Source organism: Lepidochelys kempii, chromosome 2 (assembly GCF_965140285.1).
Source record: "Lepidochelys kempii isolate rLepKem1 chromosome 2, rLepKem1.hap1, whole genome shotgun sequence".
NCBI lineage: Eukaryota > Metazoa > Chordata > Testudines > Cheloniidae > Lepidochelys > Lepidochelys kempii.
In genome coordinates, this window is record NC_136381.1 from 232,074,501 (window position 1) to 232,089,975 (window position 15,475).

Here is a 15,475-nt window from a genome sequence, read left to right on the forward strand (position 1 = left end):
CTGTTCCTCAACTAACACCCTGGCTCTTTATAACCCCCAGTTCTGCCCCATCCTCTTAATTGGCCAAACTGGGAGCACCTGTTCTGGCATAAGGGAGCTGGACCTACTTCATTTAAAGCAGACAGTCACCCTGAGACAGTTCAATAACCTTCAAGTTTCCCCTGCTTCCATGAAGAACGTACAGGTAACATAACTTGGAGCTATTGTTAATTCTAGTACTAGCAAAACCCTTTCAAAAGAACAATGACTTTCATAGATAGACATCACTATCTCAAACCTTTTTTAGAAAAAAGTGGTTCTTTTAGAGATGAATTTGCATTCAGATCTGAACATCCCCAATGTGTTCAGTCCACCTCTAGTAATGTCTTTTGTTTGCAACAGAGCTAGGGCCAAGGTAGTGGCTGAATAGCAAAAGTGGCTTTAGGAGGGTTTAAGGAATAAATTTGTAAAATATGTATGTGTTAATAATATATACATCTGTTATCAGACCCTTGGCCTATGTGTAAATATATATTTGGGTCTGATAAGATACATTATTGCTCTCACTATCTAGCTAGCTACCTATCTACTTATCTATCATGGCTTATGCTCTTAAGTGTGAAGTAGTATTCAAAGAACACTTTCATTCATTTTAAGGTAATGGACAACATTTTTTGTATGTCAACTCATCTGCCCAGCAGGAAGGAAATAGAGCAAGGATAATTACTACAAAATTGTTCCCAGCCAGCCTTGGAGTGTGTAGAGTCCGGTTCTGGTTCTGGCTCTGTGATTCCAAGCAAACAGGAATTTTAAAGGTAAGAGAAAAAGTATTTCTATTTAAATAGCTGATATCAATATTTGTGTTTCTCGTGTTTTGAATGGTTTAAATTTCAAACATTATATTAGCTTTGTTTAATCTCGGCTTGGTTGCCGGTTCTTTACCCAATCTTTCTGTATTGACAAGATCAACACTGACAACTCTGCTTTAGTCCGAATTTCTCTGGAAATGCCATTAGTACATATGTGAGTCTCACTGTCAGAGACTCGTCCGGTCATTGCAACCAATCTTACTGAACAGCAACACTTTTCTGCTTTGCATGCTTCTATCCTCAACATACAGTAAGTGCTATTTCCAGGTTATATAACACACTAATCCTGAAATGTGCTATACACAGTTAAAAAGAAAAACATTGTTTTAAAGCTATGAATGTTAATGCTCGTGAAGGGTAGTAGATTGAAAGCTCTGGACATAAACTATTTACTCACAGAACAGATGCAAGGTGGAGAGTGATAGTGCAGGCTTCCATGAAAATGTCTTGGCAGCGTTTTTCAAGCCTACCTAATGCTCCTACCTCTAAGGGTAATGGGGTAGTCTTTTTGCCCTCTCTGCTGAGCCAGCTTACAAAAATGCTAGTTGTCATGTGTCTATAAACTGGCTTGTGACCATCAGCTCATTTCACATAACCCACTGAACAAATAACGTCTCAGATAGTAATGTGTTTACTGACCCAAGCCGGATTTGTGTTTGTGTGTTTATGCCAGTTTGGAAATGTGAAAATAGAGATTATGTCAGTCATACTACATGTGACATGAAACAAAATTCAAAACAGATTAATTTAGCTGTCTAAAACATGTGTTAGAAGGAGGAAAGATGGTCATGTTGACTTGGAATCTGGAAGGCAGCAGGCCAGTGTTCTAAAACTGATTCATTCTGGCACCACCTTCCTTTTGACCTTGAGCAAGTCACTTAGACCCAAAGGTATTTGGGTTCCTAACTTCCCTTGAAATCAATATTCCTTTGAGGATCTGGGCCTTCATGTCTCTATGTCTTGGTTCCAGATCTGTAGAATAGGAATTATACTGCTTCATTTTTCCACCTTTTTACTGTCTTATTTAGACTGTTAGCTCTTCAGGGCAGAGGACTGTCTCTTACTATGTTTATTCACAATGTATAGGTATTGGGGTGCTGATTTCAATTGGGGCCTCTAGGCGCCACCAAATAATAAATAATAATAACCCACAGTATACTATGTAATACCCAATCAGTAGAAGCATCAAATAATTAAAAATCAGTGCATTCAACTGAACATTTATACCAAGCATTAAACAAAAACATTTCTCAAAGCTGTACAGTCTCCAGGGATACTAGTTTCAGATATTCAGCTTGAACTTCTAAGAAATTCTTTTACAGAAATGTTACAGTTCTGTAATTCTGAACAACTTTGTAAACTTCTGCTCTCCATCATCAAATGCCGCCTTCTTATTTTACCACTTACACGTGTGTGTGCACACACACACACACACACACTCCTTTATGTTTTGCTTAGTAAAGTTAATTGAGAAAAAGAGTTGTAGATAAAGGTCAGCAATTTCTGTGCTTTGTGAATATCCAGATTATATTAAGGTAAAAGGCAAATAGTGTTTACTTCTGAATATTTTATTCAAGTATTTTGATTTTACATTTTTAGGCTGGGGTTTGTTTAATTATATGTCTCCTGACCATTACAGTGTGCAAGCCCCAGATTTTACTTTTATTTTTATAGAGAACTTCTGTTGGACTGAAGTTTTCAGTCATGTAAGCATTACTAAATGTTTAGGGCTTGTCTTCATTACCGGGGAGATCAACAATGCAGCGGGTGTCGATTTAGCAGGTCTAGTGAAGACCCACTAAATCGATGGCAGAGCCCTCTCCAGTCAACTCCGGTACCCCAGCTCCCCAAGAAGAGTAAGATAATTTGATAAGGGGGAGTGTCTCCCATCGATGCAGCACCAGTCAAGACACTGGGGTAAGTCGACCTAAGTACGTCGACTCCAGCTACATCATTCACGTAGCTGGAGTAGCATAACTTAGATTGACTTACCCTGGTAGTGAAGACAAGCCCTTAGAAGTAATTTGTATGTCAAAATATTTGGCCTGTGAGTCAGGTAGCAGGTGGCCACATAAAACTTGCATTTCTGTGATCATTTATTAAACTACATTAGTTAAACTTTTAGGCCACAATTCTACAAAGGGATCCATAAACATGAACTCTTACTCCTACACAGGAGTACGGTTGTGTGCTTGATCTCCTTCAGGATTAGGCCTTTCATGTGGGAGCACATAACAGTAAAATTCATAACAGACAGAACTAGTCCGCCAGAAATTATACACATATTTTCTTTCTCCTGAAAAAGTTGCACACTGAAGACAATGTATCCTTGATTGTGTCCTTCCCTCGTGCCATCTAATAGGTGACCTGATTCAGCAGCAAGCTTTTTTTTTTTAAGAGGCAAAGGATATTAACTGTAATCACTCAGGGAAAAAAGTCAAACAATCACTGTGAACAGCTAAGTGAAAACCTCTGCTCAGTTTGCAGTAGAGGTAAAAAAAAGCAAACCATCTTAGGATGTCTGCAAAATGAGAGAGAATATTATAATGCTATTATGAGAGTTGACGGTACATCCACCACCTGAAATGTTCTGCTCTGTTCTGATTACTCTGTCTCATAGGATATAGTCCAGAGATGGGAGTTTAAAGTGACTCAAGTCATGGAGATACTCCAGAAGAAGACAGATTTAAAAGACTGGGACTGTGGTTTAGAGAGGAGATTTGTTAGAGGCATACAAAATAGTGAATGGTAAAGAGAGGCACACTGGGTGATCCTATTTACCCCTTTATAGTACAAGAAAATTCAATGGAAGTGAAAAGGGAAAATTGAAAACAGACACATTTTTACAGAATGCATAGTTAACTTGTGGAACTTATTGCCAAAATATTTCATTTCACTGAGAAGAACTTAGGTAGTATTAAAAATTATTAATTAGATGTTTATAAAGGTAATTGCATTAGATAGGATAAAACATTTATAAGGGAGATGAGCCCTCATACTTCAGTGTATTAGCCAACTGCTATCTTCAACTACCAGGAGTTCTACAGTATGTTACATTCAGGGAAGCAAGGAAGAGGCCTAGACCTTCAGATGGGTTACAGGTATCTCAGTCTAAGCAAGTTGTTCCATAATTGTCCAGTATGAGGTTTCTTTCATCTTCCTCTTAAATATGTGGTAGTAGACATTGAGAGAGAAATAATTCTGGACTAGACAGACCACTGGTCTAAGCTAGTAGGGCAATTTCTCTGTTCACTGGAGTAGTTTCAGGTCAATTCAGTTAAATTACGTTACTTTATCCGTGCAAATAAAAACAATGCATTTCTTTGTAGATTTGGATAGCTATTTACCCAAGTTTATGCAGAGCAGGAGAGAACTTGGATAAACCAACATATTAAGCACAATCTCTCATAAAACAGTTGGCTTCTCTTTTAAAGTTTTTTCTTCAGTCCTTTGTGCTCCATATGAGTCTATCTGTATGGAGAGGAGTAAAGCAATTACAGTTTCACTATTCAACTTTCTTCCTCTTCAGCTTTTCTTCCACACATTGTTATACCATGGAGAGTTAAAACTAAATTAAGATAGTAGTTTCAATATTTCAACTTCTGGCTTGTTCAGGCAATTAATATTAGCAGAGGTTGCTATGAACCAGGATACAGTAAATTCACTAAAAATGACCAGTGGGTTTTGCATTACTATTATTATTTTAAAAAATTAACAGACATTGGATAACCACTTTTTACAATGTATTTTCAATGTTATAGTGGGTGGTGGACAATGTAATCAGCGAACTTTGCTTAATTAATTCATGTGCTTACTTTGGCAAATCAGATGTTCTACACTACATTATATTCAGGGAAGTAAGGAAGAGGCTAGGCCTTCAGAAGGGCAGAACCTGAATCCAATTCCCACTGTGAACCCCAAATATAATGTTATATCAGTTTCTGCCATTCTTGTTCACTCTGTATACTGGCACATCTTGTATTAGTGTTTTAGTGGTCCCACTTCTCGCAGTCTGGCAGGAGGCACTGCTTTAAATCATGTTGATTCAGCATGGGGACGAAAGGTATTCTACCAGTTACAATGGAACAAAAGACATGTGTAGTCTGAAGACATGAACTTGCAAGGATGTGGTACAAAACAACATGTCATCATTCTCTATTAAAGTCAACAGGTGTCTTTCTCAATTAAAACTGGGTTGTGGCTCACAATAAAATGAACATGTGTGGTTGCCTTTCACAAAACTCGGGTTCTCCTAGTTCCATGACTGGAGAATACAGTGCATATGGTGGGAATAATCAGAGATTATAAAATTAGTTCATAGTCACCTAAGAGCACACTTCTTGCTATGCAACCTATAGATCTGCCAGGTTCTCAGATATACAGAAAATCACGTAATTAATACAGACCCTTCCATCATGACAACTGTTAGTCAGGTAAGATCAATCAGGTAAGATAATATGTTATTTAAAAATATATATATTTAAAAGCCATCAAGAAGGCATGGAAGAGCCTTGTGTGCAGCAGCTGGCGCCAAAAGTAAGAGTAGCACTTTACATTCACTTGACTTTCAAAAGTATGTGCCCCTCTCCCAAAAATTTATAGTTGGTGAAAAAAGAATTAGCAAACCACTGCCAGGCAGCACACGCTTCAGAGAATTAAAACTGAGTCAAAACTGTAAAACAAAGAAATGGGATTTGCTAAAGAATTCAGTTCCCACACCAGAATACAAATGAACCAGATGCAAAGGCACTTTGCAGAAGAACTAAGAATCACAGAGCAGAGCCTCACTGACACATTCATCTCACAGATCTACAAATGGTAGAGTCCTTAAAAAAACCCCAATGTACTATCTATTAATAGACATCTTCAGTTTCAAGCATTTCATAAGGAATATTTTGCAACTTGATTTATCTCACTTGGTTTATTGTCCATGATGATTTAGGTGAGATGGGCATTTTTATGAAACCGCCTAGAAATAATGTCAGCATGGAGTGGAGAATAAACACATATGATACTTATGAGTTAGTGTTGGACATGTGGTTTGTTTCTTATTTTAAATAATGATGCAAACCAGAAACTGCCAATAATTAAATTATTATGACTGACTTCTCAGAAGCACAGTGACAGCCTGACCTTTCCCAAACCTGGTAGTTAGGGAACTGTACTTTCACTATCCAGGTTTATAGTGGCAACAGTCTGATCCCCTTTCATCCCTCCATTTGTTAAATAATCAGCAGTGGACACACAGGGCTAGTGTGTGCCCTTTATGGCACAACTCACTGTATGCAGAAGGGCTAGAGTCTCTTGAGGCACTGAGCACTATGCAAGCATAATTCCTCCTGGGGGTCTGGGAAACATGGGCCAAAGTGTCTCTTCTGTACTGGGTGCTATCTGTGCTCCTCCCTGTATGAGTCCATCTCAGCTGGGTGGTATGGAATGGGAGGAGTACTGCTCTGTCCCTCCTCCACTTCCCTTCTCTACAGAGGCTAATGACTGTCAGCATTAGCCTTAAGCAGTGTTTGTGCTCTGTGCATCCCTCTGTAGGGATCACATTCAAACCCCATCCTTGTGCTGTCTGTGTACACTGAGTATAAAGACTGAGACTGCATCTAGCTCTTGAACCGCAAGACACATTTGGTTCTTATTGTGGAGGGAGGCTCTGGCAAAGAATGCAACATTGCAATCTGTCAGTTATCCTCTTCACTCGCTATGGACATATTGGAGCCACTTACTCTGGAGAGAATAACACCTACATTGCAGTTAAAGAAACAGAGTGCTAATTGAGGTTCACGTTTTTCTGAACCTCTTGAGTAATTGCTGAAATAAACCAGAATCAAAACTTTTCCAATTATTATTTATATATGTTATGGTATTTTGTAGAGGTCTCAAGTGAGAATGGGACGTGTTGTGCTGGGGATTATACAAATGCATCACAAGAGACAGTCCCTACCCTGAAGAGGTTACATTCTACACACACAAAGGATTGGAGAAAGGAAGTATTATTACCACCATTTTACAGATGGGGAACTGAGGCAGATAGATTAAATTACTTGTCCAAGGCCAAACTGGAAAACTGTAGCAGAGCTGGGAATTCAACAGAGATCTCCTAGATCCCATTTTAGTGCCTTGCCCAGTATACTGTCCTTCCTCAGGAAAATTCAGGTATTTCAACATTAAGAAACATAGAATCTGGCTCCCCATTGGGTTACTCCAGCTTTACATTAGCATTGCGCCATAGATTTCAGTGGAATTCCACCAGTTTTAAGCTGTAGGAATGCCGTCGTGAGCCACACATGAAATGTGTAGAATTAGAAACTTATTGTCCATCAAAGCAGGATTTTTCTTATCTGAAGTTTTTACCAAAAAACCTCTCTGATACTTCTCCACTAAAATTTAAAAGCCAGAACTCAAAAAATAAAGTCTGTGTTCTGAGTCCCAGAGTACATTACTTTTGTCCACACCAGAACTGAAAGCAGCAGAAGGCAGAAGTTAAAATTCAGAGACAGACTGGGATTCTAGATCCTGAGTTGGTAGAGGCTGGCTGGGCTACTGAGGTGAAGAATAGTAAAAGGCCAATATGGATCCACCAGGAACCCCTTTTTGATTTTCAGGTCATTAAAGAAACCTACAAAAAGTAGAAACAGGGACAAATTGCTAAGGAGGAATACAAAAGAAAAACATGTGTATAGGAACAAAATCAGAAAAGCTAACTCACAAAATGAGTTACAGCTAGGAAGGTACATAAAAGGCAATAAGAAAAGATTATTTAAATATATTAAAAGCAAGAGTAAGATGACAGAAAGTGTAGATTTTCTAGTTAGCGAGGAAGGAGAGCGAATAATTGACGACATCTAGGTGTTTAATGCTATTTTGCTTGTCTTCACTGAAAAAGTTAATGATGACCAGATACTCAACATAATTAATATTATCAACAAGGGGGGAAGGAACACAAACCAAAGTAGGGAAAGAACAGGAATATTAAAGAAAAATAAAGAGTATTTAGATAAGTTAGATATACTCAAGTTGGGAGGACCTGTTGAATTTCATCCTAGGGTACCAAAGAAACTAGCAGAAACAATCTCAGAACCATTAGCAATAATCTTTGAGAACTCTTGGAGATGTGTGAGGTCCCAGAAGATTGGAGAAGGGCAGTGTGAAATGTGGTCTAGATGAAAGTACTATAAGGTGGGTGCACAACTGATTGAAAGACCAGCCTCAAAGAATAATTATCAGTGATTTGCTGTCAAACAGGGATGCCGTAGTGGGTCCTGCAGGGATCAGTCCTAGGTCTGGTACTATTCAATATTTTCATTAATGGCTTGAATAATGGAGTGGAGAGTACACTTATAAAATTTGCAGATGATACCAAGTAGGGAGAGGATGTAAGCACTTTGGAGAACAGGATTAGAATTTAAAATGACCTTGACAAATTGGAGTATTGGTCTGAATTCAACAAGATGAAATTCAATAAAGACAAGCGGAAAGTACTTCTCATAGGAAGGAAAAATCAAATGTATAACTACAAAATTGAGAATAAACAATGTGATGCAGCTGTAAAAAAGGCTAACTTCATTGTGGGGTGTATTAACAGGAGAGTTGTATGTACAACAAGGGAAGTGATTGTCTTGTTAGACTCAGCACTGGTGAGGCCTCAGTTGGAATATTGTGTCCAATTCTGGATGCCATATTTTAGGGAATATGTGGACAAATGGAAGAGAGTTCAGAAGAAATCAACAAAAATGAAGAAAGGTTTAGAAAACCTGACCTATAAGGGGAAAAAAATGGGCATGTTTAGTCTTGAGAAAAGAAGACTGATGGGGGACCTGATTAGTCTTCACATATGTTAAGGGCTACTATAAAAAGGACTGTAATCAATTGTTCTCCATGTCCACTGAAGGTAGGACAAGACGTAATGGGCTTGAGCAAGGGAGATTTAGGTTAGATATTGCGAAAAACATTCTAACTATGAGGGTAGTTAAGCTCTGGAATAGGCTTCCAAGGGACGTTGTGGAATCCGCATCTTGGAAGTTTTTAAAAACAGGCTAGACCAACACCTGTGATGGATGGTCTAGATTTACTTGTTCATGCCTCAGCACTGAGGGTTGGACTAGATGACCTCTGGAGGTCCCTTCAAGCCTTATATTTCTATGATTATATCAGCCAAGGAGCAGAATTTGCATTGTTGTTCTGAAAGTTAGTACATATCCTGCCTGTCAACAAACTGAAATTTAGAAAGAGGTAGCTGGAAGAAGAAAGAGGTTACAAACAAAAACTATAAAGAAACTGAAAGTATAAAAATACCTGATCATTAAAAATTCCCTTTAGCCCTAGATGTAGAAATATACTTAGTCTGACAATTAGAAAGTACAGTCCTGGGAAAAAGATAAATGACTAAATCCCAGAAATGCAATGGGGAACAACCAATACATTTTTTGCCTTCTGGTCATCCCTCGCTACCCAAGTGGGCCTTTCCCCCCCTCCCCCTTCAGAAGAATTCTTTGTCATAGAAGCCTTTTTATATTTAGTTACCCTCATGTATTCATGAAGACGTGCGTGTGTGTATATTTTTATATAAGAAATAATACACACATGCACTTCAGTTTTGTTTGGTGTCTCTTTTGTTCTAGTCAAATCAGTCCGTTGCTAGAAATGAAAGATATTCATTGACATACTCTGTCATGACAGTGGGGGTGGCAAACCTATCCAGTGAACCGATTGCTGAATCTATGAGTGTGAAGTCTGTTCCTCAGGGAATAACACCACATCATTTTTCACCCTATTGGTTATAATTTCTTTTCTTAAATTGACCTCAGAGAAAAGCTCTAAGATCCTTCCACCGAGCACTCTTTCACCTTCAGTGAGTACCTGACTTTTTCAACTGATGCTTGACAAGAACAGCTGCATGAAGGAGTCGTTTCTCCCCTATGTAGAGGCTTCTAAGCAGGTGGGAGTTACCACTGGTTCTGCCCATTTCAATCTCATTGAAGCATGCCCCTAACATGGATATTTACTTCCATTCTTCAGCCAGCTTTTCATTGATCTAAAGATGACTAAAACGTAGACACCTGCAGAGAGCTGCTGGAAGCAGCGACTGACTCTGTTTCACTAGATATCTGCTTTGATAACATTTTGTCTCAATATTCTTATGCAGTAAAGCTCAAAGAAAGTATCTGGTTTAAGTTCCTGGTTGGTTTTTAACTCAATTATCCAACTGAATTGGTTGGGGGACATGAAGGTCAAGTGACTTATTGAACGTTACACAATTAATCAACCTGGATTTAAGCCCAGAATTTTCTTGGCTCTCATTCTTTTGCTTTTCTTTATATTTCATTGCCATATCAGGGACCCTAGGTTGGGAAATGAACTCTGGAGTGGTGGAATATCAGTCCCAAAGGTGATACACACAATTTCTGGCAATCTGAGATGCCAAAAATATAATACTTCAGTGCCTCCTGCTGGTCAGCTGATGGAGTAAAATTGCTTTAAAAAAATCACAGTATATCAAGACTTATTGAACTCTTCTGTTGTGTTTGAGTGGCACTGGTTCAGTAGCTTTGTTTTGCTGCAAATTCATTCCATGTAATTTGTTTTAATATTTGATTTTGTTTTACACTGACATTTATCACTAAGTTTATACGAGCCAATTTGCCATCGCTGAGTGCAGTGCAAATTGCATCACTGGGTGCATTTTTTTGTAAGTGTTTGTAACAGATGCCAGATTGAAACCACTGGGTGCTGCAGTCCTCTGTTTATACATCTAAAAGCTTCACATACTCTCACACCTCATTTCAGACAGAGAGGGACCAGCTTAAGGATTTGAGAGGTCAATTGAACCTCTATGCTGAGTATTTCCTTTGACGTAAATGGATTTTGGATCAGCTTCTATGCTGTCCGAGGCTGGCAGCAGGGTTTCCCAATTAATAACTTCTGGCCGCATTTTCTGTTATGTGAACTCTTGTTTGCTAGAACCTGGATTGAGACCACCATGGCCACTCCACAAGATTCAGTCATTACCAACCAAGTAATGAACCACAGCAGAAAGGCTCCATATTACATAGCCAGTCGGCTGAGCCCTCAAACTTTGTTCGGTTGACCTAACTAGCTGTACTTCTCTGCAGTTTCATGCTGATTACATTTTATTTCCTGGGTTTCGTTGTCAATAGGTGTACACTGCTGAAGAACATGGAATGGATATTCTGATGTGGTCTTCAAGTGGAAATAAAGGAAGCAGGTGGACATATGCAAATGTGGTTCTCTCTAGCAACAGTCCTTTCAGAGTCACATTTGAAATTGAGGTGGGAGGGAATGAGCTCACAGAAGTTGCTCTTGACGATATTTCTTTCACCCTGGAATGTATGGATGCAGGTATGTGATTATACAAACACTGTGAAACACAATCAGAAATTAGGTGTTTACCATTTTACAATGGTGAGTTTATCTTGTGATACTAATATGTTCCAAAATAACTGAAGGAGCCAGTAAAAAGTATTTAAAGAGATCATCATTTTAAAAGTCAGCATTTTCTAGTCATTGCAACCTTGGTATCTAAAAACCCACAGTTAAGAATATATTCCTGTGAAGAATATAGAGAAAAACTGTGAGATCTCAGATACCACTGCATGGATTTTTTTTTTAAAGAAAAGCACAGTACTATTCCCATTTTACAACATCCATCAGAATGTAGAATGGAAAACAAACTTTTAGTCTGACCACAATACAGGACAGTGTGTCTCTGCATTGGAGAAGAAAACTGGGTGGTAGGAGGTAAAGGGGAAATTTCTCCTTTCTGATCCATGTGGCAGATTTTGATTTAGTCCTTTGGCTTTCCCTATGTGTGTGGATTTCCCATTGCCATCAAAAAATTTCCACCCATATGGGAAGAGAAGAATATCTGAATAAAGATATTTGTCATGTGGATCTCTGAGGACAATTCTGCCCTAAAACTAACTTTTGAATAAATCCGTAATTATAGCAGCCCCCGACAGTATCAATATAATTGAAGGCCTGTTAGGGTTTTATTTTGAACCCTAGTTGAGAGGGATTTATCACTGCTGCACTGTAACAATTCTCTCCAGGATGAAAGCAATCAGACAAGGTTTTGGCTTGGGATGGAATAGTTTTATGAGCACAGAAGTAACTCACAATTATTTTAAAAAGTAAATGGTTTGTTCTTTTATCTTTACTCTCTTCATAAACTATCTCAGCAACATAACAAATTTACCATGCTGCCTCGCTCTTTGAGAATTTATGATCTTGAACTTCTACTACAAAAGCTTTGTGATTTAAACTGTGCAAAAAAAAAGGCTTACATCCAAAAGCCCTACAATACTATTTATTATGTCAGTGTACTGTATCATACAATACAATATCAAAAGAAAAAGTATATGCAAGATACCGTACTACCTCTTTTTCAGCCACTAACGTCTATGGAGATTTTCAGCTCAAATAGCAAGTACCTTTATTCACACATGTACACCATTGTTTGCATGCAAATAATGGTATTTCCATGAAGTTCAGCCATTCCTTAAACATTTATGCGAATGAAAAACAGTTTGTCATGAGTGTTTGTTGGTAAATAACCAATATGGATTGGATATGGCAAAATAAAAAAAAAGATACAGATTTGTATGAAAATGTTCTGGAATAATTTTTTCCACTGTTCAGAGCTCTAATAGTGACCCAGAATTGTTCAGACAGCATCTAGGAAACACAGCCCATGTGCGAATTACTTGTATCACACTGTGTTTAAAACACTGCCTCTATTGTCAGTGATGATAAAACCAGTCTCTGGGGAGATAAGCCACATGCTGGTTTGTACTTTAAGTTTTGATGGTGCAGTATGTTCTCACTTTTGTGAGATTTGCTAAATCTAGAAATACAAAGTGCAGCTTTTTTCTGAAAGGTGCAGTTCAGGCAAAGGCTATTATTAGAATGACTTCCGATGAGCTCTGATATGCTCACATGGTCAAGTGCTTGTCCTAGATTTTTTATGTCAACAAACTTATTCTCTCAAGAATCATTTAAGAACTTTAACTGAATGTTGGAATTACCCGGTATTGTGAGGAGGGTCACACCAGAGGGTTTTTTAAGTGATATATTTTTGTACTCGTGACTAATTGTAATACCCCACAGTCCCTGTTTAAACCCCCTGAAATCTATAGATTGTCTTCTGTCTTAGTTCACTTCCATAACTCCAATTCACTTCACAGGGAGTCAAACGTGTTAACTCAAGAAAAAAAATCTCTAGTTAAACAGGCATAGTTGTCTTTTCAAATGATGATAATTTAAGAAATAAGATAACTCTAGTGGTACAGTACCATTTTCTGACTGTTCTCTGATTTTTCCAAAAGGTTTCCTGGTTACGGAATATTTTCAGGCAGATAGCAATTTCTGGTTTATTCTTTATTAAAAACATGCCTTGATGATGAATAGACCTCTGTGAATAGTCAGTATTCATAGCTATTGAGTTAGGCTGGTTAGTTGTGGTTGGTCAAGTAAGTCACAAGGTATTGTACTTGTTCTCCGAATTGGATGAGCACCAGTCTGTCAATGCAAATACTTTTACTTGCATATTTAAAATTTGGTTTCCACAAATATTTGTTCTTGAAGTTTTGACTTTGGCTGTCTCCAAAACATTCATACCAGAAAGAGCGATTACACAAATGTTTGCTGATAAAAAACACAAACAAGGTATAACTATGGCTGAAGCCGTCTTATGTAACTAATAAACTAATAAAGAGAGTTGTGGTCTAAACTTTATATCCCTGGTCTCACTCTGGCTCCTGAACTAGAGAAGCTGCAACATACTCATGGTGCCTGACTCTGCTAGAAAGCACGACATGTCAGAAGTGACCACATTGTGCATGAAGCAAGAAGTGGCTGCTTTTGTCAGGAACATAGTGGATTAGAAAATAGTGCAAACTGCTGCATAGAGGAAGAAACTGCAAGCTATAGACCACCAGGAGCCAACCAAAAAGTACAGAGTACTGAGACCCAGAACATAGTCAGTTCACACAAATGAAACCAAAACTAACACAGTAAAAGAGAAAACAGGTTTTTTTAATAGGAAAAAATGAACATAAAGGGTTGCAAGCCACCACCTTCATCTTTCCTTGGTTATATTGCTGAAAATTGGAGGAGAGGGGGACAATGACTCCACATCTATATGACAGCCTCAGGAGCCTGTAAAAAAGAGGAGGACATAAAAGAAGCCATTTTATTGCACATAGTGGGAGAGGAGACTCTGGAAGTGCATAACACATTCTTACAGCTGCCAACTGAAAATGGTCCCATTTAGGGTCAGGTCTTTACAATGCTTAGGAACTATTTAACCCTAAGAATAATGTGATGTTCAAATGATACCTGTTCTGGTCTCACCTACACCTAGGAGAAGAGAAGATAGACAAGTATGTCACAGAGACAAAAAGTAAGACGTGAGTTTGGAAATATTAAAAATGACATGCTCAGAGACAACACTGTGTTCAGTGTCACTGATAAAGGACTAAAGGAAAGGTTGTTGAGGGAGACTGATTTGGGCTTGTAAAAGCAATAGACATTTGCAGACCCTCTCAAGCCATAAAGACACAAATAGAGGTCAAGTCTGGACCACATTCTGACAAATTTATACAGGCTTTTACTCAAAAGTACGGACAAGACCCAGTCACATGAGAATCACAGCAAAGCAAACTCACCAACAACTCACACAAAGAAACAATGCACAAGCTGTGTGGTAAGACACACCCACCCAGAGTCTGCCCAGCCTTTACAGTAACGTCACAAGTGTGGACAATTAAATCACTATTCTTCTATGTGCAGAGCAACAAACATACCCAAAAGACACAGCCACAAATCTCTGGCTGAACTAGAACGTGATTAATCCCTTGTAGATATAGAATCCCAGGGTAATAGAAATTATATAACACACACTCAGAAGTGAATACATTCACTGAATATAAAGAATGGACCTGCATAATACAGGAAATGAAGCTAATGTTTTATCAGTTCACCTTTTGAAAAAGATACCAGGTCCCATCAGAATAAAGCCATCTAATGTTGCACAGCGTATGGCAATTCCAGAATAGACTCTGAAAGAGAAGTCACGCTAACAGCAACAATGGCCAAGGCTAAGGTCAGTCTTCAGTTCTTCATCACTAAGGCATTACAACATCACAGTTAGGCAAAGAAGCTTGCACGCAGCTACCTAATACACAGAATAGGCATGTTTCCCACCAAAGCACCCAGCATGAAAGAAAAATTGATTGCACAATACCCAAAAGACCTTAGAGAACTAAGAGAGTTCCATGAGAAGCATCACATAAATACAGACCCATCAGTCACCCCATCATACACACCTGCAGAAATATCCCCTTTGCAGTGACAGACAGACTCAGAGATGCATTCAGGCTATTAGAAAAGGGCCATACACAAAGTGAACTGACCCACACCATGGATTACCATCTTGTCTTAATTGAAAAGAAAAATGGCACGATTAGGATGTGTTTGGATCCCAAAGACCTTAATAAGGCTATACTGGGACAGAATTACTCCATCCCCAGCTGTTCAATGCTAACTATCTGATAAAAGCATATCCACTATTTCAGATGAGAAAGATGGATATTGGCGAGTGT

General features: G+C 38.5%; 1 protein-coding gene across 1 annotated transcript in view; it reads left to right on the plus strand.

Annotated features, from left to right (window-relative positions):
* Window positions 1-15,475, plus strand: part of MALRD1 (MAM and LDL receptor class A domain containing 1) — a 465,892-nt gene that overhangs the window by 365,662 nt on the left and 84,755 nt on the right. The window contains exons 32-33 of the mRNA XM_078851340.1: window positions 637-794; window positions 11,012-11,213. Coding sequence (XP_078707466.1) covers window positions 637-794; window positions 11,012-11,213 — 360 coding nt within the window. The remainder of the gene's footprint in view (window positions 1-636; window positions 795-11,011; window positions 11,214-15,475) is intronic.